The following is a 26,586-nucleotide window of genomic DNA, read 5'->3' on the forward strand; positions in this document are numbered from 1 at the left end:
TCTGTGTCATCACCTTCAATTAAATCCCATAAATCTTGCCCTTGTAGATAAGCTTCCATGCATAACTTCCAATAACTATAGTTATTGCCAACCAGCTTTTCCATAGCTACACCCATAGAAGCACTCCCGCTATTCATCTCGTTGAGTAATAATATTAAACCGTACCAACTTGGCTCTGATACCAACTGACGCAATATCTACCACTCAAAAGTGTGCATAGATATGAAAATATTATACTCAACGAAAGAATACAGATTTAAGAATGAGGAAAAGAATTGGGATCGAATGTTCTATCTTCATTGATATTCACGACCTTTAAATAGGATACAAGATACTAAATAATATCTACCAAGAAAATATAAACTAACTAAATCCTGATAATAAAATAAAATATACTGCTATTCAAATTCAACTGATTACGATATCTAAAATATATTTCCTAACTAATATATTCTGGAAGATTACGAATATCATATATTCCATAACTAATTCAAACTAAAATAAGTTGCACTAAATTGTGACATGTAAGGACCAAAATTCGCAGTTACGTGCCCGGAAATACGGTTGAGGAGAGCTTTCGAGCAGGAAGTTGGGTGAGTAGCACAATCATTATCTGCTTATGCATGCTACACTTTATAGCTCATACTCATTTCACACCTCTAATCTCTAATAATTATATTGTCAGCCTTCTAACTGAAGACGAAATTTCATTGGCAGGTGGTTCTTGAAACTGGTGCTGTTGTTAATGTCCCTCTCTTTATAAACATAGGCGATAGTATAGTCAATACACCTTGCCGGGCTTGAATTGTTTTGTTGATTCTTTGATCTCGTTGTGGGGATTGAGCACGTGAAATATCAATTCACCAATGGGGCTGCAAACATTGTCTCCCTCTACTCTTTTTTGACTACTAAGATTTGGATACCAATTTAGCAAAGGATGAAACTATGTGAAGCAGTTAGCTTGTATCTGAAAGTATGCCAAAACTAAATCACTCATTGGCAGGAATTGATATCCCAAAACTAAATCACTCATTGGCAGGGATTGATATCCCAAAACTAAATCACTCATTGGCAGGAATTGATAGCCCAAAACTAAATCACTCATTGGCAGGAATTGTTAAAATTAAATTCTGGAATAACATGCTTACTGTGGCTCATCAGTTTTCTTTCATAAAATTAATATGTATATTTGGGCTTAACTGCACGCCCGCTCGTGGCAGGAGCATTTCTCATGAGTACGTTTCGTCACCGAGGCCTCTTCGTGGGTTTAATACCTCGTTTCAAAGCCAGGCCATATACGTTACAAGCACTAAACCACATTCCTTCTTCATTTAGCTCCTCGATAACCAGGTCAAAGGAAATTCTGCTGAAACGGATTCCATGCCCCAAGACACACAATGCTTCACTGGCGCCTCCGCTGTGACAAAGCGCTTGAACCATAACGTCGATGGTAATCGCCCTTGGAGAGTACCCTTTTCCAATCATATGATGCAAATTTGCCAAAGCCTCAGAAGTCCTGTTTCCTGAACAGAGTGCTTGGATCAGCAGGCCATATGTACTCCGATCAATAACTTGCAATTCGTTCTTCATTTTCTCAAACACTTGATGGGCATCTTCCAATAGGTCCTTTTCTTTCCAGGTTCTCCTGCATAACGCTCTCATGAAGGTATTCATCATTTTTTCTTCGATGCTGTGGCCTGAGCTAACCATTTCCTTGTATGTCCTCAAGGCTGTTCGGATTTTACCCCATTTTATCAGCCCCTGCAGCAGAGTGCTATAACTAATGCGATCCGGCGTACAGTTCATTTGCTTCATTTTCTTCAACACACGGATCCCATCCAGTGGCCTGCCCTCCTTGCAGTAGCCATTGAAGAGGGTGTTGAAAGTAACTACACTTGGTTTAACACCATTTTGCTCAGCTTCACTGAGCAATTCCATTGCCTCGTCTGATCGGCCTACCTTACACAAGCCATCCATAAGAGCCGTGTACGTGTAAATATCAGGTATCAAGCTATCCTTCTTCATTTCCGTCACCATTTCGCATGCCTCTTCCACTCTCCCAACGTAACATAGCCCTTTCAACAAACAATTGTATGCCTGAACGGTTGGCTTGCGTCCATTCCTTCCCACGAGCTCGACCATTTCTAAAGCTTTCTGCATTTTACCCCTTTTGCAGAAAGCATTCACGAGAACTGTGATGGTTGCATCGTTTGGATTACAACCCCTTCCCAGCATTTGGCCTAAAACCCTAGCCGCATTTTCTAAATCTCCTTTCTTGCAATAGCACCTTATCATGATGGAAAATGTTCTACAATTTGGGACCAAACCGTAAGATGATAAATTGGACAACAGTTTTAGGGCAAGATCGAGCTCATCTTCTGAGACGAATTCCATGAACAGGTCATTGAATTCACATATGTTTTGAATCTCACAACTTTTCTGAGACATGATGAAAATTTCAGTCCCTTCTTCCGACGGTATTGGCAGTGATTTAATTGTGTCGGCAACATTTTGAATGGTCATTCTAGTGGGGATCTGAATCCCCAGTTTGAAAGGTGAGCCGTGAACATGGTGATTGAAACTAAGCCCGCCATTACAGACGGAATGGGGTCGTTTATTCGCGCTAAGCCTACCATTTTCTTCGATAAAGTTGGCACCGAAAGGCGTATCTGTAGAAGAGAGCGGAAGAGTTGTGAGGAAAGACGGGCGAAGGGCGATACGCATTCGTTTATGTTGGGATTTCTATGGAAGGAAAGATTGGTTTTTGCAGAGATGATTGGATGGGAAGCTGAAGTTGGTGGAGGGCACGGCAGGGTGAAATTGGGTTTGGTCTGTATCTCCAGAAATTGGGAGATTGGAGAACGAAGTTGTTTGGGCCTCGAGTGACTTGACTTGAGCCCAGTCCGCTCCATGGCATTGATAGCAAGAACAGCCCAAAATCTTGAAGGAGAAAGTTGGTTAAAATAATTTAATAAAGAAAAGACAACAGAATAATTATCCGAATGTTAATTACTTCAACTACAAATGAAAATCACTGAATCTGTTGATTGATTGACATTGGAGTATCCTGTTCCGATGTAAGAAAATAGACAAGGAAAGCAAGGGGACGCAGATTGACAGCATTGAAAAAAGATCAAAGGCGCATGGATTTACTGAGGGCTTTCCAAGACACGGGGTTTCTGAAATCTGGAAGTTCCTTCTTTGCCCTACTCTTACTCTTTCTCCCCAAAATGGGTTTGAGTAACTTATTGATAATCTTGTTGAAGTTGAATGTGGATCCACGGCCTCCTTTTCTGGGCTGATTGCTACTTGTTACCAAGCATGGTAGCCGAACTGAGCCTGAGGCACTAAGTTGCGGCTGCGGCTGCTGTTGAGACCTCAACGTCCTCGGATCCGAAAGACTCCGCCCCAGAATCGCTTGGTTTAGTCGCGCCTCAAAGCTCCGTCTCTCGTATTGGTCCAACAAGTTGCTGTGTTCGTCCCCAAATTTCTTAACCACTGCCATCTCTTCTAGATATTGCCAATGGATGCTTGTGTATATATTATCTTTTCTTTCTTATGCGGGAAGCTCAAAAGCCAAAGTTTGTTTCTTTTGTCTCTTTCAAGGCCTCGGCTGGGACTGTGTGGAATAAGGAACCCAAAGCAACGAAAACCAAGGAGCCAATGCAAACTGATTAAACCACCGAGAAGCTAAACCCATTAGTCGAGCGTGCCTTTATTTGGACCAATAGCCTACACTCTCTTTTTATTGCTTGCTAGGGAGCAACAAGCAAGGAATCTTGTTTATTCTCCTTCCATGGCTTATTGGATACTAAAGGACTTAACTAGGCCAGTCTCCTGGTTGAGTCAAAAAAGTTTTTTTTGGCCCAATTTTGGGATCAACCGAGAGTAAAAGTGGCAATGATGTCAACATGAGTGCCGGTGTTTCTCGAACAAGAGTTAGGTCGGGCTACAAGCCTTAACCTCAAAAGTCGTGGTTCTAGTACAAGTTTGGTCATGCGCCTCTAGAATTAAGTGTTTATATGACATATGAATGCTCGATCGAACACTCGACGGATGCTGTACAAGACTGTATGTTGAGCATTGTTGAAGTCTCACATTGGCTAATTAAGGGGAAGATTATGGGTTTATAGGTAAGGGACACTATCTCCTTTGCTATGTAGCTTTTTGGGGAAATGAAAAGTAAAGTCACGAGAGTTTATGATCAAAGTGAACAATATCACATTAATGTGGATGTTCGTTGTTCCTAACATAGTTTTAGAGTCATATCTTTATCTTAATTTGGTAAAGCCAGAATGACTAGATGTCAAACAAAGAAGTTGCGAGCCTGACGAGATTCGATGGTGTACTTTGTTCGAGGAGAAGATTGCTGGTGTAATATTAATTTTTTTTCTAAAGAGAATAAACAAATGTGTGTATTGAGGTAAGTGACAACGATAGCATTTTGATATTAATGTAATATGAGGCATTTTGGGGAAAACAAAAGCAAAGTCACGAGAGTCTATGCTCAAAGTGAACAATATCATATTAATGTAGAAGTTTGTTGTACCTAACAATGACTGTTCACAAAAATCATGTCTATTTCTATCGGACCTCATAATGTATAATAGGGGAGACATGTGTCACAGTGTGGGCGACATTGCGCTCCAGCCTATGTGTCAGAGGTATATAAATGTACTCGCTGTTCTAATGGATCGTTGTTGCAATGATATAATTGACTCATGAATCAATTCTGGATAGACATATGGGAACAAGTTATGATAGATGATGATTTGGCCTAGTTTAGAAGCAAGTTGACTAGAGTTACAAACTATTGAAGATGTATGCACAGGTAACATACTTCGTTTCAATTTACTCTTCTGTCATGGTGGCTTCTAGTTTCATTTTTTTTTTTATTGTATTTCTGAAAATAAATATCTATAATTGTTTTTCATACTTGCATGAAAATGACTATTTGAATAAAATGGTTGGAGACATGAATATGAAAACAGGCCGTCTAATGAAAATGGTTTAGCTGCTCATGGATCTGTTAATGATTTTCTTGGGCCTTATTTTGAAGTCGAAAGCCTTATCATAGACCCATTTGTTAATGTCTTTCTTGGGTCTTATTGTGAAGTGAGAGCCTACTTGTTTTCTTGGGACTTAATTTGAAGTCTAAAGCCTACTTGTATGCCCATATGATTAGGCCCATCTCTTAAAGCTTTTCTTGGGCTTTATTTTAAAGTCGAGAGCCTTCTCGTAGGCCCTTCTGTTAATGTTTTTCTTGAGCCTTATTTTAAAATCCAAAGCCTTCTCGTAGGCCCATGAGGTTCAGAAGAGACGGCCCGACACAAATTTCATCCGATTTCCATTTCCACCATCTTCGACCTCCAACCATCCATCAAATTCTCTCTGCACAATTTGCGTCACCAGCCATCAGCTTGAAAATCCTGAATACGAAGAAATCTCGGAATTTGGGCTCCTGACATTTCCCCTCAAAACCATTTTACTCTCTCTTGCAATTCTTTTTTACAATGGCCTTTCCTGGCTGTGTTTCTAAGCTGGAGGGAATTTGTGGTTTATTTTGATTTTGCTTTGTGCGACCCAAAGTTCAATTCTCGGAGAATGAAATTCAAAAGAGTAGTTTCTTGCATTTCCAATCCCGTAGCCTAGAGAATTATCCTGAATTTTGGTTCGGAAAGAAGTGGAATTCAATGGCGATGCGCAGAGATTGCTTTCTGGCTTTATTTTTATGTCATGCAGTTGTTTCGGAGGTAACCAATGCCTCTCTTTGGGACTCAAGAAAGTTGTTGGAGCCGGCTTCAAACAATAACTCCACGCGAACGTCGCAAGTAATCCTCTACTTTCTTGAAGAAAGAAAAAGAATGAATGAAAGAATGCTATCTTTCTGTCTAATTTATGAACTGTTCGTTTTCGCCTTTTTAGGGTTCCCCAGTCATCAGTCCGATTTCTTCTGTGAACATCTCGGATTCTGCACCCGTTATCGGAAAGAAGAAGCAAGTTGAACCACCCCCGCCTTCGCCCAACAACTCATCGTCCAGTCTGGAATCGAATGTACTCAATAATTCGAGTTCCCGTAGTTCATCTACAGTAAGCGAGACAGGGAGTGGTAAACCTATTGACACAAAAAAGGAGAATGGCACTGAAGCCAGTGCTCTATCAAGTAAGCATGAAACTTGTGATGGGGTACCTGACAACAAGAAGTGCCGGGACCAGAATAAGTTGATTGCTTGTATCCAAAGTAATCTTATTGGTAAATACGAGTTTCTTTTGGGTCTTATAAGCTTTCCGAGCCTGATTTTTACCATGCTCTTCCGTTTTCTTCCGGCGTGGATTTTGTTTCCGTTCTCTTCTACTCTAGGATTTTATATTTCTTGAATCGTGCTAGCTCCAGAACTGTCGTGTATTAAATTTGTACTGGTAGGTTGTTGGTATCAATTTTATTATCGTAAACTATTATTGGAACTAGTCAGTTATTTGGTGGTAAAGATCCAACTTCTGTGGCCTAGAAGCCTGTTGCGTATTTCTGGAAGTTGCATAGTCTCTCCAAGATATTACATGAAAACCAAACCTTTATTGTGGAATCGAGGTCCGACATATGATCTCCTATATGAAGCTTCAAATAGTTAACCTGCCTAGGAGAATGTCAGTAATGTTTTCCCCCCCTGTATGTGGTAAAATTCTTTGAAGGATATTGCTTTATAATCTTAAGAAATTTTTAAGTTTTGGTCTATAGAATCATTTGATTGAATTTCACTATGCATATAGGTTTATAAAACTATATACGGTGGGTTAATTATTTGTGTTCCTTTACTCTCTGTTGAGGATTTCTAAACCTGTTCCTGCTGATGACTATTTAATCATGGGAAAGGTCTTAGATCTCTCTGTTCCTTTCACGATAAAGGAGCAACCAATTTCAAAATGAGAATCTTTCCATATAAAAACATCTTCATTTTTTGTATTCCTTTAGTGTATTTTGGACTATCAAATGTTATTAGTCTGTTCATCATTAGCTGTATGCAATGGTATTTGATTTAGACTAAAACAACATATTTTCTTCATCAGATTTAACCAAGTTGTCATATGGGTCTTCCTACTTCTGGTGAAGGCCCAGAGCTGTTTGGTTACCCTATGTTATTGGATTAACTTTTAGTTCGTAGTTCCTAGTTTTGAATGAAATAAATATTGCTTTCCTGGCTCTTATAGTTTATGACATCATATTTTTCTATTTTATCAGTTAACCACTTTACAAATTAGTATTAAATTGCTGGAAAAGATTTCAGGTATTAGACTACCTTATTACTTGGTTAGAAAGGTGTGATTGTACCGTCATGTATTATCTACCATGATCAGAAATTAGATTAGCTCCGGTGGCATTCATAAAGGTCTCTCAGAATAGGTATATTTTGGTTTCTTCTTAGTTTTGTTTCTGCCACCATTGTATTCTGATTGATTTTTTTTTTCATACAAAATGTTAGAGAGTTTTCTATTTTTTTTTTTAATTTTTAAAAATGGCAGTGTGAAGGATGAAAAGTTGAATTAACATGACTGCCGTGACACTGTTAAATGTATATGGTGTGATGCATAACATGGAAAAAGACTATTTTTCATCGATAGCATGTCATGCTCTTTTATGTTCTAGAAGTTTTTCAGGATTTACATGGTATTGAGTTATTCAAATCCCATGGGTTGACACCAGCCATCTCTAAGTAGGGGAGTCATTAGAGTTTAATGGAAGAAAGTAGTCGTTGAGAGTGTTGATATTTTTCAATTAGCTCTTTTGTCAAGGAAAAGAAAGGGCCCGAGCATTCTCACCCCTCTGGATTTTCTCTCCCTGATCAGCCCCCATTTTCCTTACCCAACCCCCCCCACAATGGCCCACCCTTTACCGAGTTTCTTTCTTCCTTCATTCCAGCTGAGCTAGGCAATTATTTTATAAAAATCTTTATCACCGAATGAAAACTCTTGAAACCTTCTTGTTTTAACTAAATATTCTATCATCCTACAGATTGTAAGATGTGTTGTGCATAACAAGGTTAAGTCAGAGTTAAATTAAGATACTTCATGTGAAGGTATCAGTAATTCAATATGATATTCCCTTGGCATTGAGATGAATTGAGCCTCCCTAAACTATGTAAACCCATGATATTTATTTACTAAATCACTTTTACATTGTAAAGCTTGTACCCGAATGTAAGAACTACAGCATGGAATTGATATGCATGTTTCCAAACCATAGTAAACCTATTCACAACTCTATACAGTGATGTCAGGTAAGAATGGCTTGATAATTTTTTTTTTTTAAATTCTTTTAATTTTAATTGAAAACAAGCTTAGATCATATTGCACTATTGAGATTGATGGTCTCAGTGCTTTACTTCGTACCTAGTACTCTAGTAATATAGTGTTTTTGTTTTAAAGTGAGTTTGCAATAATCTTGTTTTGTGATAACTTTTTTACTAAGTCAAGTTTATTGGCTCACAAGGGAAAAGAGCTGGAATTTTTTGACAAATGCATATTTATTGATTTACTTGGGAATTTTTTGTTGTTGGGGATTGTTTTCAAAATACATATGGTAAATCCTGTTATTTCTCCTCTTTGACATGCAAGGCTTATTTAGCGCCATGTTCCAGCTAAAACCAAACCTTCCATCCTTGCCTTCTCGATTTAAGCAAAATTGCAGCCAAAACCTGGTTATACTTTTAGTCACAGAAACTGCTCTGCTAACTCAACCAAATATGGTTATATCATTAGGATGTGCGACTTGTGAACAATGTTGTAATTGAATTTTTAACTTCAATCAGTTCTATGGAAACACTTTATTCCTTAAAATTTGGACCTCTTTGATTCCCTTCTTTGCCAACTTCTTTATTGATGAATCATTTGTAGGGTACTGGGTAGTGGTCATTTAGACCGTTTTTAAAAGTACTGAATGGATCATTATTCAAAATCTCTATTGCTGATCTAATTGGTTTTCTTGCTAGGGTTTGAGTGCCGACAATGACAAGTTAGACATAGTACAGCACGAAAGGATATTATATTTAATATCTAGAATTTAATATCCTTTGAGGTTCCTTGATAACAAAATGTACTAGGATTAGGCAGCTGTCCTATGAAAGTGGTTGATGGTTAACCAAATGTTATGTTGCATAGCAGGATTTGACAGTTGTCCTACAAAAATGGGGAAGTAAATACTTGCAATTGTGTAGAATTTTATAGAAAAGAGCATGTTTTCTTTTTGTTAATCATGAAATGGTAACATAGATAAGAAGCTACAACATTGATCACCTGAGAACCTAAAAAAGTTTTATCAACTTTTTTTTTTTTTTTGGGCCTCTGGCACTGTTATTAATTCAGTAAGCTCACCCTCTTTTTTGAACATCATCTAAAAAGAAATGCACTCCAGCCACATTCTGATTTTGAACATCTAAGAAAAGTTTCCGTCCACTGTCTTATCTGACTAGTGAGTGACTGAAGCAGAAAAATTCCTTCAGGTCCTATTATTCCTTTGTTTTGGTTTATGAATTTTATTTCTTAGAAGATTTTGTCGATGGAATTGCTATTTCTATCAACCATACTTGGACAGGATCGTTGTACAACTGTTTCCTTGAGTTCCAAGGAAATGTTATTTTTGCATGCTGATCCTGTGCTGTAAAGTAATCCTATTTTCTTTATGAAACCTGGAACTGCCTCTTCTACTATGTGATTGAACGTTGATACCTCATGTATATGTTATGACGGTTTCTTTAATGCGTGTCCACTTGGTGAAACCAATGGCCTTTACCACTGTGTAACTTTTGGGGTTTTAGGCGATGAGTTTCTTAAACCGATAGAGATTGCTTAATATCTGATTATATCTAATATTAATAAATTATGAGAATAACCTTATGTTTACATCTTTTTTCTTGTTGAAGAGTCCAGAGGCTTGGCTGTTCTAGTCCTGAACGAAGGAGAAGATACATTAGAAGTGAATGTTACCGGAGGCAACTTTTTCAAGGGGCTTAAGATTTTAAAACATCATAAGGAAAGGGTAAGGGCTTGTAATTTCAACCTACTTTCCCAAGTGGCACTTGACAGCTATATGTATTTTTGCCTCTTGTGTCATACTACACCACAAGGTGGTTTAGTTTATGTATCAAATTTTTGTGGTAACTCTTTTTTGTGGCCCGGTGGTTGAATGCATTGATTATAATGTTTGTCCTGTGAAAATATTAGGAGAAGTTCCATTCTATTTTAATTCCAGCTATTTTTCCATTTACTACAGTCCTTTAAAGAACATACTCTCGTTTGTTTGATAGGCTTTGAGTAACTATCTGCTGTGTGAACACTCGGAAATAAAACTGGAGTTTTCTGTTCCTTATTTTTCAGATCACCATTCCGCTGACGACCGAAACAAGTTATAAACTAATATTAGATGCTGGAAATGGAGAATGCGTGCTTTACAGAAGCCCTCTTGTTTCTGGAGAAAACCTTTTTCTGCATCTCCCCTCATTTGACCAGCTAGCAACACCAGTAAACGGTGCTTACTTTTTAATTCTTGCAGTCCTAATCTTTGGTGGGTCTTGGGCTTGCTGCAAGTTTAGGAGGAGACAAGCTGGTGGTATCCCATATCAAGAGCTTGAAATGGCACTGCCAGAATCTTCCTCAGCTGTCAACGTTGAAACCGCTGATGGGTGGGATCAGGGTTGGGATGATGACTGGGATGAAGAAAATGCTGTGAAATCGCCTGGGGGGCGTCATATTGGAAGCATTTCAGCTAATGGCCTTACTGCTAGGTCCAACAAAGATGGGTGGGAGAATGATTGGGATGTTTAGTTAAAATGAAGCAGCCAGAGAAGGAAACAAAACGTCTGGCCTCTCGACAATTTGATCAGTAGTAGGCGATTTGAAGGCAGAAAGGACAGTGTGAGACACATCACGTTACCACCGAGGTTATTCCATAATAGTTGAATATACACCTTTCCCTCACTTCGGATTACATTATAGAGTTCGTAGCTGTCGCAATTGGGACAGAAGCCATAAAAGCCAGGCCATACAAATTTTTGGGTTCGTTTCGGTGGGATGTAGAATTCATGTCTTTTCGTCTTTTTTGAGATTCTACTATAGATAACTGTTACAATTTTTCTATATGATAGCCTTACTATATATAAATGTTGATTCGAGCTTTAAAATTATGATTGTGTCTGCCATTGCAAAACCTTGGAAAGAGAGCTGTAAATATAATACAATACACATGTTCATTTGCGTGCGTATCTTTTTGAGAATGTGGAACAATCTCTCTCTCTCTCTTTCTAGTGTGTGAAATAATTTTGAATAGACAGTCTTCTGAATTACATGTTTTGTATTGAGTACCGGTAAGCATTAACTCTCATGTAAATATGTCACGCCTGAATTTTACCTCCGCGTGGTTCTTCTTCCTTTTAGATGCATGTCGGGAGTAATTGTGAAACTGGTCTGTTGTCTCTTACTGAAGCAAAAGAGTTTAATAATTCTGTTTCCTTGTTAATTCTTGTTTGTTTGTTTGTCTTTTTTTTAATCTTTTTGAGAATGGATTGATTCTTGTTTTATTATTGGGGATGTTATATGTATTACTACCGTTTCTCCTCTACTCATTCATTTATGGATGATTCCTTTTATGCTACTGCTTCTGCCCTTTGTAATTACGTATTTGAAATTCAATTTGGATTGAGTATTACGATACATAATAGCTTCTAACATGATTTAATGAACAGATAGTATCTTCAAGTTAAACCATTCATTGCCCCTGCATTAAGGAAACATGATAAAGATAAAGATAAAGGAAGGGGAATAAAGATGGGTCTGCATCATATGGAGAAGGAACAGAGATGTACTATTTTAAAGGGTTACAAGTGCTAAGGAGGATGCCCGCATGTGAATGGAGGTATTGATCATACTGAAGGCCCTAGGAGGGATGTCAGGTCTCCAATTATTTAATTATCTAAAACTTGACGTCTAAGTCCTAATAATTAGACATGGTTGCCAAAGCATTCATTGTGAGATGTGGGAAGCTCACCTTTGAAAGAGTGGGAATGAGTTGGTTATACCATTAACCTCGCAATAATAGAAGATTTGGGAAGATAGCAGTGCAGTCCAAGCCCATCCCAATCACAAGTGTAAATAAATAACTGTAGAGTCAAATATGTTAAAAGCAAAAGTATTCAATCCTTTTAATGCGTTTGTCATCTTTTGGCTGATTTAGGAATGGTGCAAAGTGCAGAGTATTAGATGGATTGCCTGTCTATATCAATTACGCCTGGACAAAGAACAAGGCATAGGAAACAAAAGATGAGCATGTTTGAAGGGGTAATCTATGGAAACACTTGAGTAATGCTTCATGGTGAAATGAATCTTTGAGAAAATGAATAAAAGATGTAAATCAAACCGACTGAAGCGGAAAGGGCATTGAATTCCCCATGTATTTCATGTTCTTTCTCTCTAGGTGAAAACAAATCGAGCAGATTAAGCTTCACCAAGGAATTGCAAGTATCCATTTTGTTTGTTAGTTTCATTCCAACTCCTCGTCGGCTTCAGAGGGGGATTGGATCAACTCTAGTATATTGACGACCTCATTCATGTCTGGCCTGTTCGACGGTACTTGGGACGCACATATCAAACCCAGTTTCATTACAGGAATAGCCTCTTCAATGCGGAAGTTCGATCGGAGCCTCTCATCGACACATTGCTCCACCATGCCTTCATCCAAAGCTGCTCTCACCATATCACAGAGCACTATAACATCATCTTCCATGTACTCCACAGGTCTTTTTCCAGTCACCACTTCCAAAGCTAAGATGCCAAAGCCATACACATCACACTTATCAGTTATAGTCACTGTTTTGCAGGCGAACTCTGGAGCCATGTATCCCAAAGCACTTTGGATTTTACTGCTTAAGATGCAACGGTCCAACATTGGCAACAACCTTGCCAAGCCATAGTCCCCCACTTTTGGTTTACCAGAACTGCCTATCAAAACATTGGTTGACTTCAAGTTGTAGTGAATGATACCATTATGGTGCAAATACGCCAACCCTTTGGCCATCCCAAGAACAATCTTGAACCTCTGCCGCCAAGACAAACAATTGCCGCCAGTTCTATCATGTATATGTTTATACAAACTTCCACTGGGGAGGTATTCATAAATTAGGAGCTGCATGGAGGCTGTCCAGTAATACCCTTCGAGTGCCACAAGATTGTGATGCCTGATCTGTCCCAGCTTCTTCACTTCACTCTCAAAATCTTCTCGTGACTTGATCAAGCTTGTGACAGTTAGCTTCTTGATTGCAACTAAACACCCATCTCGAAGCACCGTTTTGAAAACAACCCCAAATCCACCTCGACCAAGTTCAGCGTCCTTGTTCAGTAAGGTTTGGGCGCCAACTACAAACTCTGCATCTCCAGAAAACATGACGAAGTTTCCATATTCTGGATTAGTTTTGGGGGAGCAGCTAAAGTCCTCCCCAGCAGATAACACAAGAGCAGCAGACCGTGAGTGTGAGGACCTTGCATGGATATTGAGGATGGTGACAGCCACTACACCAAGTAGGATAAAAGAAGCTGCAGCAATAGCAATAATGGAAGATATGGTAAGTATGATCTGATGGGGATGGTTGTGGGAGGGGGAATTTCCATTGGTATCAGAAGAGTTTGGGTTTAGGACAATAGGTTTTGGATGGAGGGAGGGGCAGGAGGTATTGACAGCAGCACCACAAAGAGATGGGTTATGTGATATAGAGAAGGGAGATATAGTGTTGAAGAAGCCCCCAACTGGAAGTTCTCCCTCAAGATGATTGTGGGAGATATTAAAGGAGAGGAGGTGGGAGAGATTAATGAGATCCTTGGGCAGGCTTCCGGAAAGTCTGTTGAAACACAAGTCCACATTTTCAAGATTGGAGAGATTTGCGAGGGCAGCAGGAATTGGGCCTGTCAGGTTGTTGTGAGAAAGAATCCTGCAGCATTCACAACACACGAGTAAATATATTGTTAGAAGCATGTGTGTATGTGTGTGCGTGAGGGAGAGAGAGAGAGAGAGTGCTTACAACGATGATAACAACGAACATTTGTGAATCTGGACTGGAATTTCCCCAGCCAGGAAGTTCTGCTCCAACCTCAACTCCTCGAGTAAGATCGCTCCTCCAATTTCAGCAGGAATACTTCCATTTAATTGATTCACACTGAAGTCAAGGGCATATGCTGATTTTAGTTCACCAATGCTCCCTGGAATACAACCCACCAGATGGTTTCTGGATATGTTCAGCAACTGCAAGTTGCCAAGTTCTCCCACATTGGATGGAATGTGACCACAGAAAACATTTGAAGATAAATCCAAAACTTGGAGACTACCAAGAGAGGCCGGAGATGAAAGGTTTTCTCCCAGCCTCTGCGAAGAAAGTGGAACACTTGGCATAGCTCCCCTAAACATCCACGAAGGGAGATTTCCAGACAAGTGATTATGGCTAGCATCAATACTGAAGAGACTATTACAATTTGCCATGGATTCTGGCAAGCTTCCAGTTAAATAGTTCATGGATACATTAAAGCTCTTCAATAATTGGAGGTTGCCTATTGAACTTGGTACCCGACCAGAGAAGTTATTGGAAGAAAGATCTAAGGTCTCGAGATTTTTAAGTTCTCCAATCCAAGGAGGGAGTTCACCCGTGAGAGAATTTCCTCGTAAATTCAGATAAGTGCAAGAAGTAAGCATCTGCATTGAGTGTGGAAGGGCCCCGGAAAGGATATTCTCACTAAAATCAATTGATTTTAAGAGTAGGCAGCCACCAATATCCTCAGGAAGCTTTCCGGAAAATCGATTCTTGTGTAAGCTGAGAAATCTCAAATCGTATAAATTTTGGATTCCTGGAGGAATGTGCCCCTGAAGCAAGTTGTGAGAGACATCCAAAGACTGAAGCCCCCTCAAATACCATAACCCAGAAGGCAATTTACCGGAGAGGTGGTTGGATGAGAAGTTGAGAAGCTCCAGAGAGAAGCAAGTGGTTAAGGATTGAGGGATATTTCCTGTAAGCTTATTTTTGGCGAATGAAACAAGTCTTACAGACCCAGATTGCAGGAAAAGTTGTTGGGGAATGGTTCCAGATAAGCTGTTGCCACTCAAATCAATAACTTGCAAATTTGCAAGGTGAGAAAGAGCAGAGTTGACGGTGCCAGTGAAGTTGTTGTTGGCAAGGGAGAGTTTTTGAAGGAATTGCAACCTGAGGAGTCCACGATCGATATGACCACACAAAGAGAATCCATCAAGGACGAGCTCAGAGACCCTATTGGTTTTAGGGTCGCATTTGACACCAATCCAGTTGCAGGGAGTTTGGTCGTCTTCGTTCCATGTGACCAGTTTCCCCATGGGATCTTGAAGGCCAGCTTTAAATACTATCAATCCCAGAACGTCATCGTTGAAAACAGTGTCCTCCAAAGCATAAATGGAAGCAGGAGCTAAGGCAAGCAGGAGGAATAGTAGTTTGAAAAGCATAATGCTACTTCTCCATAAGAAAACCAAAGATTTAAATAAATATATTTTGGAATGTAGGGAAGTGGGAAGGAGTAGGAGGATCAAGAGAAAAAGATGTGGTCAAACACAAGAATGCATTGGGACGCTTTTGCTCTTTTAGCTGTTGAATCTAATTTATTGTGGAAGAAGCATTAAATAAGAGAGAGAGAAGAAAGAGTGAAGAGGGTGGTGTAGGTTGGTCGGAGAAAATAATAATAATAATAATTAGAGTAATAATGATAGTGTCCGGGGTTCTCTTTTTGGTGTGTCTGCCAAACACATTTAAAAGCTTTCCAATTCCAACGGCGAAAGTGAAACAGTGGTAGTGTCACCTGTCAGGCATTGCTTCTTGTTCTTTCATTCGGGTGTTGGTCAGACGTGAAGGACCCTCTTAAACTTAACCTTTGTCCCAAATTTGACATTCTTTAAATTCCTTCAAATGTCTTATTTTTAAAATTCCAAGCTTTCAGAGCCTTCGTATCTCGGGGTATGCAAGGATGCTTAGCTTGCACATGACACATGAGTGGCGTAAATGGCGCTTCTTTGACAACGTCGGACTTTGTGAATTTTTAAAATGAGATCATTTGCATAAATTATGGTGATGTAGCATACTAGTGTATTTCACATTGGGTTCCGGATGCTTGTACCAGCCAGTCTAAGATAGTCATTAATACGATGCCATGCCAATGAATTGAACTCAGCCCAACACAATTGATTACTGTGCCACAAACACCATGCAATCGAAAAACTTGTATGCTGTTGAATATGGCATCCAGCTCCGCTCAGCTTTTTATTAAGAAATATTGGCATTGGACGCTCAAAACGGACGCATAAATAAAATGTACATTCCAGGCCTCCCGTCTTCTGCTCACAAGTGCTGCTTTCACAGGCGGGAGGGAAGAAAAAAGGACTGATAAAATCCCCAAATATTTCCCATATGGCAACACAACTATAAACGTCAGCTAGCTTAGCTATATATTATTTACAGCAAACCTACCTGCTGCATCAACCCGAGATACCACAGTATCAGGCTTCAAACCTCACACGTTTCATCCACAATTGTCCAAAAGCTGAATCTTCCAGTGAAGTCACTATATCAAATGCCCCCACTGGTGACGTGAGTAGGAGTCTCTCCTTCATTGTCCGAGGGCATATATTGAGCCATGAGAGCCCATATCTCCGAATCTGTATACCTCTGCATTTGAAAATTTTTTTTTGGCATTAACCAAGACTTTATTTTGATTCATTCTTGGGATGAATGTACGGACTGAGCACCACTTAACAGTTATGAATAATGTCACAAAACTTGTTGACTATCGATTAGAAATGTGGAGATAGTGGAGATACCTTTACCTTTAGTCTCTCACTCTCCCTCGTGAAGGAATAGGGAGACCTTTGTTCAAGCTGTTGGGATATGGAGCTTATCGTGAAGGAATAGGGAGACCTTTGTTCAAGAAGCTGTTGGGATATGGAGCTTAGATATATTTGAAGTGAAGGAATAGGGAGACCTTTGTTCAAGAAGCTGTTGGGATATGGAGCTTAGATATATTTGAAAGATATTTAGTAAATATTTGAGATATATATGGTAGATATTTGGTAAGGAGTCGATATGGAGCTGATCATTTCTGAAAGATATTTAGTAAAGATCTGAAATATATATGATAGATATTTAGTAAAGATTTGATAAGATATATTTATTAGATTATATCTCATAGATTTAAATTATATTTAATAAATTAAAATTATATATATACCGTGCTCTTAAAAAACCCTTTCACCAATATTTCTTTTTAAATTTTCTCTCTCCTATTCTTTGTGTGCATTGTTGAGCGATTCTAACAATTGGTATCAAAACTAACAACTGATATCGATCCTAACAAAAGCGAGAGGAATGACTCAATTGGTGAAATAGTATCTCTCCAAGCATGTTGAAAAAAGAAATAGGAAAATAAGTAAATTCTTTTCTTTCTTTTTTTTTCATGGGTGAAGTGAAATTGTATAGTAAAAATAGAAATTTATCGGCCATATCAAGCTGAAAGCAGATACAAAGGCTTAAGCAAGCACTCATAAGTACACATTCATTCTTGCAGTTTACACAGCTTTACTATGGACTTTTCTAGCATCAGTAGATTGTAATACCATTTGGTGTTTATGCACCTCATTCAATTCTCAACAGGAACATATCAACATCCAAGATGCAATCGAATAACAGTACCCGGATTCTGTACTTGTAAACTGCATATCCCGCAATCCCAGTGATGGCAAGCACAAGGATAATAATCTTCACGATTCAAGCTCTCATACTTTGGGCCATGCAAATAGATACGGGGATTGTGTAGTAAGATTTTGCAAGTAAACTTACCAAGGCCGTAGTAATGAAATACATACAACAACGGGGCTTGGGGTTGCATTAAACTTCATAAAGGCGAAGGCCAGACAACGTAAAAACAGAAATCAAACTTATTCACGTTTGTCCTCCTCAGTATCCTCCCCGTGGCCATATAAGTGATCACCCGCAATTATTAGTCCCTTCCTTTCCTTCCTTTCCAATTTGGAAGCCATATCTCCTCCACTGGTCAAACAAATACCTTCTTCTTCCAAGTCTTCGCCTGTCTCCTCTGAATATGCGTACCTGCAATATCAATCGGCAACTTCATCGACTGAATTAATCATAATTACAGCGTTCCTAGATAATGTGAAAATATAAAGGAACAAACAACTATCACAAATTTTTATTTAAGATAATAAAAAACAAACTGTTCCTAGATAATATGAAAATATAAAGAAGACTAAAAAAATACCAAAAAAGACTAATTGGTGTTAGTAGTAAATTAATCATAATTGCAGCGTATTGAAAGGGTGGACCAAGTGGCCATTAAAATTAGCTCCCATATTTATAGTCTTTCTCCCTTCGACAAAAAAAAAAACAAAAAACAAAAAATCCAGAATTTATTGCTTTCAAAACCAATCATCGGATACTTTTTACTCCTCTCAAACAAATGGTGCATGCTCTCAAATCTAAAGTAAATATTCGGATTAGACTACCAAGTTTATTCAAACAGGCAGTGTTTTCCTAGAAATATGATTAAATTCCACATCTACCAAGGAAAGGGAAAGGTAAACATTGCCTAGTGGATAAATTAAGAAAGTTATTCCAACAAAAAACATGAGCATACAGCAAACAAACAAAAAAAAAAAAAAAAGTTCAGGGTCATTAGCCAGAAAGACTTGCACCTCGTAGGGTTACTTGATGGAGCCCAGAGTAAGCAGATCACACCAAGGAGACAAAATGACAGGCAAGTCCAAAAAGCTGGAATGATCCAGGCAATTCTCCATAGCTCACTTAACGGATCAGATGCATTGAAATATAGCTAAGTCAAAAAGAAGGGAAAAAAATTAGTCAATTCTTTGCTCACTTTTTTATTCGATACAAACCAGGGGCTTTTCGAAGTGTAGCAAACCTAAAAATTCAACAAGGTTGGGAAAAGGATGGTAAGGGGGACTCTATAATTCAACAACCAGTTATGTCTTATACTCCACAAGGGAGAATTCATCATGATTAATTTACATACACAAAACATTACCTCGAAGCCAATCCAAGCTATAGAAAGGAGAACAGATACAACAAGAGAATTGGTAAAGTTTCTATATAACTCCAGCTTAGCCATATTTCTCCTTATCTGCATCATCAAAACAGTATGAATAGGTCAATTCCAAAAAGGATCTGACAGATAAAATATCTCAAGCTAGCCATTCTCAGCATTCAAATCCATAATTCGTTGGGAGACAGGCTGCAGTATTCTACCACAGAGATTCAATCAACTAACTCGGAGAATAAGAATACATGGTTTATTTAATTGTTAAAAGAAAGGACTAAATGCAGTGACATCATAAATGAAGTTGTGAATGCGAGGATGTGCGTAACAATTACTAACTCAAACCCTGCATACCTGAAGTTTTTCTAATGTTCGTGACAAAGATGAGAAGATCCAGATAATAAAGCATGAATCCAGGAAAGCAACAGGTAGAACCAGAAAAAGCCTTGCTTTTCCATAGAAATCATTGATGTTACTTAGATGTTCCACAAGCTCAAGTGCCTCTGATGCAATAAAATACACAACACCAAGAAAGAGCAGTTTTGAAGTGATAGCACCGAGGGTTGGCCTCACCACTCCATAGCCCATTGAAACAACCAACAGAAGAAGGCGAGACAACGTCTTCTTCACAGATGTAAAGGTCGCCGCCCATATAGTAATTCCCATTGGTCTGCTTCCAGTTGAATTAAAGTTAGCATATTCAAAGTACCATATAGCCATTTCACACATTCCAAGAGCAATAACCGTTGTAATGTGGTAATGCAACTGTATAACATCCTTCCAATACTTAACAAACCATAGAAACCAGATTAGGCCGAGCAAAAGATATGCTAAAGACATGAGTTCATAAAATTTCATTAGAGGAGCCATCTTCCCTGGTAAATAGCCATCCGGATTCCTCCACACTGTTCTTCCCTCGATTATTGTGCCTTTGAGTTGTGGGTCACAAAACATAAAATACAGGTAGTACATACCAGTACTATTGATTTCAATAGTTTGAGGTGGAATGACAGCAGTTTCATCTTTCCCAACAAAGAACGTCTTGATGCGCTTAGGCCAGCCGGGGTTGTCGTGGTTTTCATTGATAATAACCTCGCCCGACTTGCAATGTCCAGCATCGTGAAGACTGCGTGTGCAGCAGATCATATCTGACTTTAGGAAAGAGCCTCCAATTCGCTCCCTATCTTTGACCTCGAAAATGATGGCCTCCACCAATCCGGTAAATTGCTGCATTTCATTCGTCTGACTAGCTGATTCTCTCGTCCTCACGAAAGTAACAGTTTCAAACCTACCATTTCAAAAATGAGGCTTAAATCCTGTATATACGATATACATTATAATATCTTGAGCAGACGAGCTAAGAAGCAAGAATCAAAATTACAAGGGAAGTCCCTAGAGCAAATGTAGGGTCAATAGTATAGCATTTAGGGCTTCTTCAAACAACAAGGAGAAGCAAATGTAGGGTTAACCGAAGGTAGAAGAGAAAGAAAAGCGTGATTAGATTTGTGAAGAGACGAATGCTTACCTGATGAAGGACTTGCCTTTGAGGGATTTGTCAGAGGAATTTGGGGAAGAAGAAGCGAATACCTTAGAAGCGAAAAGAGCCTCGCTGCCGCCATGGAAGAAGAAAGCATTTGACTTGGGGATGAAAAAGTCATTTCGATACTCGTGGATTGAAGCGTCAACCTCTATGAATCTGTCACACAAGAATGTCAATCCAACTACAAAACTGAACACCCAGGGTTTCCCAATCCCGATCGCCTTGTGACTCATCCCCGCCTCTCTGCTTCTCTCCGTCCGCTCCATAAATCATTTGGTAAAGGAGTCCGCTGGTCGTCGGTGACAGTAGATTAAGCCCAGGACAAAATGACGCACCATCTTTCGCTAATATTGAACGTCGTCGTTTGGGTTCAAATTAAAAAATATTTTGCATACAACGAGGCGGAAGGAATTACTTCTTTCTTTCTTTCTTAACATTGGGTTTAAAAATCATTACAAAAAAGAATTATAATTCGATTTTTCTACTTCATTTTATCATTTGCAGTCCTTTATTCCCAAAAACAATTCTCGTAGTCCATTCCGTTTATTTTTATTAAACATTTTTTTTAAAACTTCGGAGTGTCAAATAGGAAAATTTGAATATAGGGGAATATAGGGGAATATAGGGGAATATAGGGTATTAAGGGCAGTATATTCTAAATGTATGTAAGGTTTAAATTGATAAATTTGAAATGTTAGTGTGAAAATTACTACTACTATTTAAATCTTAGAGAAAAAATGGTTTTTATTTTTCTAAAACTAACTAATAAGAAGATTTTGAGTATGTATTCATTAATTGCTTCTAGTCTAAATTTTTTCACAATTTAAACGGACTGAGCAAACTTGTTTTTATGAATTGTTATAACACAGAATGGTAATGAAATTCAAACGAGTTTGAACCTTAAACTATTGCTTGGGAAGATGGGGACGTTTCCCTTGAAATAGTTTCCCTTAAAATTACGATTCAGAATGATATAGATGGTTTAAAATGAACCTGGACTCCAAGCATGACCACTAATGGGTTGGTGCAATGATCAACTAATTAAGCAACTTTATTGTAGATGAGGAAATTAATGGGTTAATTTCTTTAATTTGGCACTAGTGGAACACACGGGTTGCTATATTGCTAGCTTGCCCACAGCCACAAGTCAAATTATAGTGCTCCAAATAAAGCAACAACCTGATGAACCACAATTGGAAGGAATAAATTATTTAAATCAATGAAAGCCGCACGCATGTTGAGATGACATAGAACGGCAATCGCAGGAATGGGTGAACTAATTTGGTGACTTAGAAATGCGCTACGCGGCATTATAAATATTATTATTTCATAAATATAGTACGCAATTGGGTCAAGTAAATGGGGTCAATATTATGCATATAAAACAGGAGGAGTTGGTTTGGGTTTGGACGCCAGGAATGAGTTTTAAGATGGAAGAATTATACATTGACAGCACATTGATGAGCCTGAGCCTGTTGCTTGTGGTGGGGTATCACGCGCATCTGTGGCAATGCTTGAAGAAGAAACCTGAGAAGACGACCTGGGGAATCCAGCGGGAGGGCCGCAGAGCGTGGCTAGAGCTGGCGCTGCAGCTGGAGGGTGGCAGCATGCAGGTGGTGCAGATCTTGAGAAACAATCTGATGATCATAATCCTCAGAGCTTCCATATCAATCGCTGTAAGCTCCTCCGTGGCAGCCCTCACCAACAATGCTTACAAAACCCAACAACTATTCCGAAGCGGAACTCAATCGAGCGCCGCCAATAGTGGGCTGTTCGCTGTGAAATATGCGGCCGCCTTTGTGGTGTCAGTGTCGAGCTTCCTATTCAGCTCATTTGGGGTGGGGTTTCTGATCGACACCTGCATGTTGGTCAGCACTGCAACTGCAAGCACCCACATACAGAGACTGGTGGACACAGGGTTCGCCTTGGCTTTTATAGGCAACCGCTTGATGTGGCTCAGTTTCGCCCTCTTGTTATGGTCCCTTGGTCCTATTCCGGTCGCCCTCTGCTCCTTCGCATCGGTTTGGGGTTTTTCTTTTATTGATTTTGTTGGCAAATCAGTCAAACACATGTAGCTAGTAGCATTGATCTCTCAAAATATGTACTTCCTACATGCCCTCGTTGATGTGGATGTGATATTATAAAGGAATCAATCTTTGCAGCCTATAGTTGGGAATTTCGAAGCACGGTAACATGAGGTCAAATGCATTTCTTATCGTGCTTTGATTAATTAATCAATCAAATCAATATTTAATAAAATCAACTCTGTTGTTTTGAGTTTTGATAAGTTGAATCAAAGTTATGATTTATTCATAATGTTGGATTTTGATAGTTTGAATTTTCTCCTCTTTTTTAGGTTAAAGTTGGTAATGTTGATGCATTACACTTGATTTTAGTTGTATACTCCATTATGATAAAGTTAGTGATTGTTGGGCATTGGCCTGAGGTCACTCGCCTTTCGCCTTAGTCGTGCTTGCCTTGGAAAGAGTGATCGAATCTAGTGGCAGTTTGAACACCTAGCATTGCAATTGACTATAATTGAAGCTCTAATCCCAAAGTTAACAAGAATTAGGAAAGAGATTTGGTGACATGAGAAACTTATAAGAATCTTGCCCATTGTTTCCACAATGGAGGAAGATGTGTCCTTCAAATGCCTGGGAGATAAAAGCTGCAATCGCAAGGTTGTAATTTGGTTGACCACTTGGGAAATTGTGATGATCATCTATGGAAGTACCTTTTGGCTTAAAATATGAATCCGCCGGGCCGCTTTCCAGCTACAGCACGCAACCTTAATGACGCCTGTCAATTGCAATCACATTCAATCCACAAAAGACAATACCTAATTAATGAGAATGTACATTACATTATTCAAGTCAAAAGCCAACTCTTTGAGCTATTCTATTCGGTTGCCAATTGCTTGAGCTGGAGGTTGGCGGTGGAGGCAAACGACCAACAATCCACTCGGTTATTAAATAAACGATTAACCATTATATTACTACACAGGTGCAATGGTATGAGCCGGCAGCTTTCAGGGGCATGGGGCTTGAAGGAATCATATATTACTCTATGCTAGATAGAATAAGAACTTCAAACTGTCGATAGTAGTAATCACAATGATAACATTCCCCTTTGGCTCACTTGATAGTTGATATACATACAGCTCAATTAAATGAAGGATGAAGGATGATGGGGTACCTACACCTTAACCGCTACTGCTCTAAGTCTCTAAGATCCTGAGTCGTGTACTAGTAGAGTAAACCAATAATACATGGCAATCCTCCTAATCAATCGCACTTTGAGTTTGAATGCACTTTTTTCCAGAGCCCCGCGACCTCCGTGCAGCCTTTCTCCGTTTGGCTTCTCCTGGGGTGCTGCTAAAAATTCCAATCCTTCCAATCCCTTTGGACAGTGAAGTCAGGAAAGTTGTTCCGTTTCCGCTCTTAGACATCATCCCCTCTTTCATAAATGATTGCTCCTTCTCCAACTCACTTAGCCTCACGCGCATTCGGGATATCTCAAGCTTTAACTCCCTGTTTTCTCTCCTTAGAGAAGCATAATTATCTCTTGGTGACATAGCTGCGCTTCCTACTCCACTACTCATTCTTTGTGACATGAATCCATCGCCTACATTTACCGATATTGAATTCTTCAACCGCAGCTGCTCAAAGTAGAGAACTCGCACCGTCATATGCACTGGTAGCCGATCATTTTTTGCAGCATGGTTGCTTGCTTCTTGAGATAGCTTCTCGCAGTCTATCAAATGGCACACTCTCTTGCACTCCTCTTCTGTTAGCTTTGGGTGGGCCTGAATGTGAGCAATATTCAATAATGATAATGAACTGCTGTTCTAAATCGACAATGTTGGAAAATATATATGTTTTTACCTTCAAATAAATGTCAACTGCTCTATAGAGCCCATCATCGATAACTCGTGCATAATCAGGCAGTATCTCAATCATAGCAACAAACTTGTGCAAGCTCAAATATGGATCCGGGGCAATTTCAGCTAGATATGCGTCAATAAGTCTTCCAACTTTCAGCAAACAACCATGGTTTGGAGAAGCAAGGTCCTGGTCAGAGTCATATCCACAGTCTTCATTTTCTTCTTCCTCTACCCGCTGCAGAAAATTAACCAGCATCCTGTGAACAGTATCTACGTCAAACAACATATCCCCAACTCGAGTCGAGGGTATGAGGAGATCATCAAGTGAAACCATTTCCAACCGAAATGCAATCCTCCTCTCAAGCTCAAGCCTGCAGGCAATGTTAGTGTCCATCATGATAGCCATCCTCAACATCCCAAACAGAAAACTTAGTGGAATGATACAGCTTTTGTCTGTGGGCATTAGACTTACTAGGGTCTCCACTATGGTAATTTGATGATTTTGCAGCGCAAGAGGACTTAGTTTTGGCCTTGATGGGTTCCAAAATTGAGATTTGGATGTGCCCTCTAATGATGCCTGAGCATAGTGCATGAGAGATGCTACAATGCTGTCTGGTCGGATGCCTTTTCTTGCCATGGCACAAATGACCCTTTCATAAAAATCAATTTGTAGGGACGAGAGATCTTCAATCCACCACTCCAGAGTAGGGCATTTGAGGTCTGGGGAATCACCAACATAATCTAATCTAGACAGACCTGAGACCAGTTGCTCCTTGCAAGCATTCATGGCAATGCCCTCCACACATGCATCGGTTATTCCTACTTGCTCAGCTACAGGACTCAGACCCTCACAGGAGACCAGGACTTGCACTGATTTTTCGAGGCTATGGATCACAATCTCATTCAGGTACATTTCTGTCCGTGCAATAAGATTCTCTTCCCGATACTCTTCAGTCATTTCCAGGTATTCTCCAACGCAGCGCAGATGAGCCACGTTTGCAGTCGTGATTTCAAAATTCATTCCATAGCAGAATTTCACGGCAAGTTCAAATGCCTGAGGCCCGCCAGGTAAGTTAAGGAGCTCGAATTTCGTAGCACTACAGCCCTTACCATCGCCCACCATTTTTCGAATCTTCCCACTTCTAGCCACAAGCGGAAACTTGAAGGCACCAGAAGGAAAGAAAAAAAAAAACGCTTAAAACGCTTGCATTGCAGAACTGAGTTGTGTTTATGTTGTTAATTTCAGACTACCAAAACAGATCGGCCCCAGAGAAGAGCCATCTGAGGAGTGTTGTTAATTTCAGTCTTAAGAAGAAGGAAAAAATAAAGTTGAATCCTAATTTCTTCTGTAGAAATGCGCAGGAACACAGTTGGAGTGGAGGCAGACATGAGACCTTACATGCAAATGAAAAGAAAGAGGTTAGTTACCTTGTGCAGTAGAAATGATTCTCCATGGACGGCAATTGTAATGTCACCAGCAACGTCGGAGAAGATACTACAAAAGATAACACAATGTTTTGGTCAAGGAAGTAGAACAAAATAAGCATAATTTAAGGAAAGCAGGGCAGTGGGTGAGAATTCAGAAAAGAAGACTAGGGTATAGAACAGCCGGCGTTTTCTCCTCGCATGCAGGCCTAAGGACAGAGAGGAAGAGAGATACCGGGTGGTGGAGTTGCCGAGTTTGGGTGTGGAAGAAGCATTAATGGATGCCTCCGACATCAATACCATGTGGTTTGAGCTTCAGCTGCGCGTCACTGTTGTAATTTTGAGGGAAGGGAACATGAAATGAAAGTGACACACCGGCTTCATTATTATATTTTACAATATAGGCTCAACACTTTGGTGAACAACAACCGTTTTTATTATTATTAGTATTATTATTATTAAAATCTTAGCCTTCCTGACATATGTCTTTCACCCTCCCCCCACTGCTTTGTCTCAAGTGTGGCATTGAGTGGCCTGTTGTTTGTTTGCTCGTCTTTGTAGGAAACACTTCAATTCTCGCTTCCCCTCCGTTGTTATCTCAATGGGTCGACATGGTCATTCATCC

General features: G+C 39.5%; 6 protein-coding genes across 6 annotated transcripts; 2 read left to right on the forward strand and 4 right to left on the reverse strand.

Annotated features, from left to right (window-relative positions):
* Window positions 1-523: 523 nt before the first annotated feature.
* Window positions 524-3,769, reverse strand: LOC111442091 (pentatricopeptide repeat-containing protein At1g09900-like). Its single transcript, XM_023079360.1, has 2 exons — window positions 1,149-3,769; window positions 524-984 (listed from the first exon to the last, which is right to left on the reverse strand). The coding sequence occupies exon 1, from the start codon at window positions 2,722-2,724 to the stop codon at window positions 1,246-1,248; it is 1,479 nt and encodes a 492-aa protein (XP_022935128.1). The 5' UTR covers window positions 2,725-3,769; the 3' UTR covers window positions 524-984; window positions 1,149-1,245.
* A 1,561-nt stretch (window positions 3,770-5,330) lies between these two features.
* On the forward strand, window positions 5,331-11,264 carry LOC111442092. Its single transcript, XM_023079361.1, has 4 exons — window positions 5,331-5,831; window positions 5,926-6,253; window positions 9,915-10,030; window positions 10,369-11,264. The coding sequence occupies exons 1-4, from the start codon at window positions 5,694-5,696 to the stop codon at window positions 10,813-10,815; spliced, it is 1,029 nt and encodes a 342-aa protein (XP_022935129.1). The 5' UTR covers window positions 5,331-5,693; the 3' UTR covers window positions 10,816-11,264.
* An 899-nt stretch (window positions 11,265-12,163) lies between these two features.
* Window positions 12,164-15,711, reverse strand: LOC111442088 (leucine-rich repeat receptor-like protein kinase PXC2). The gene is made up of 2 exons (XM_023079358.1): window positions 14,058-15,711; window positions 12,164-13,967 (listed from the first exon to the last, which is right to left on the reverse strand). Exons 1-2 carry the CDS (start codon window positions 15,497-15,499, stop codon window positions 12,527-12,529), a joined length of 2,883 nt encoding a protein of 960 aa, XP_022935126.1. The 5' UTR covers window positions 15,500-15,711; the 3' UTR covers window positions 12,164-12,526.
* Window positions 15,712-17,511: 1,800 nt separating this feature from the next.
* On the reverse strand, window positions 17,512-20,976 carry LOC111442090 (uncharacterized protein C26H5.07c-like). Its single transcript, XM_023079359.1, has 5 exons — window positions 20,639-20,976; window positions 19,468-20,401; window positions 19,102-19,197; window positions 18,752-18,888; window positions 17,512-18,149 (listed from the first exon to the last, which is right to left on the reverse strand). The coding sequence occupies exons 1-5, from the start codon at window positions 20,917-20,919 to the stop codon at window positions 17,978-17,980; spliced, it is 1,620 nt and encodes a 539-aa protein (XP_022935127.1). The 5' UTR covers window positions 20,920-20,976; the 3' UTR covers window positions 17,512-17,977.
* Window positions 20,977-22,071: 1,095 nt separating this feature from the next.
* Window positions 22,072-23,120, forward strand: LOC111441778. Its single transcript, XM_023078874.1, has 2 exons — window positions 22,072-22,674; window positions 23,010-23,120. The coding sequence occupies exons 1-2, from the start codon at window positions 22,072-22,074 to the stop codon at window positions 23,118-23,120; spliced, it is 714 nt and encodes a 237-aa protein (XP_022934642.1).
* Window positions 23,121-23,699: 579 nt separating this feature from the next.
* Window positions 23,700-26,371, reverse strand: LOC111442044 (BTB/POZ domain-containing protein At3g08570). Its single transcript, XM_023079293.1, has 4 exons — window positions 26,197-26,371; window positions 25,965-26,031; window positions 24,538-25,695; window positions 23,700-24,458 (listed from the first exon to the last, which is right to left on the reverse strand). Exons 1-4 carry the CDS (start codon window positions 26,262-26,264, stop codon window positions 23,934-23,936), a joined length of 1,818 nt encoding a protein of 605 aa, XP_022935061.1. The 5' UTR covers window positions 26,265-26,371; the 3' UTR covers window positions 23,700-23,933.
* Between the last annotated feature and the right edge of the window lie 215 nt (window positions 26,372-26,586).

The sequence above is a fragment of the Cucurbita moschata genome, unplaced genomic scaffold, assembly GCF_002738365.1.
Source record: "Cucurbita moschata cultivar Rifu unplaced genomic scaffold, Cmos_1.0 Cmo_Scf00004, whole genome shotgun sequence".
Taxonomy (NCBI): Eukaryota; Viridiplantae; Streptophyta; class Magnoliopsida; order Cucurbitales; family Cucurbitaceae; genus Cucurbita; species Cucurbita moschata.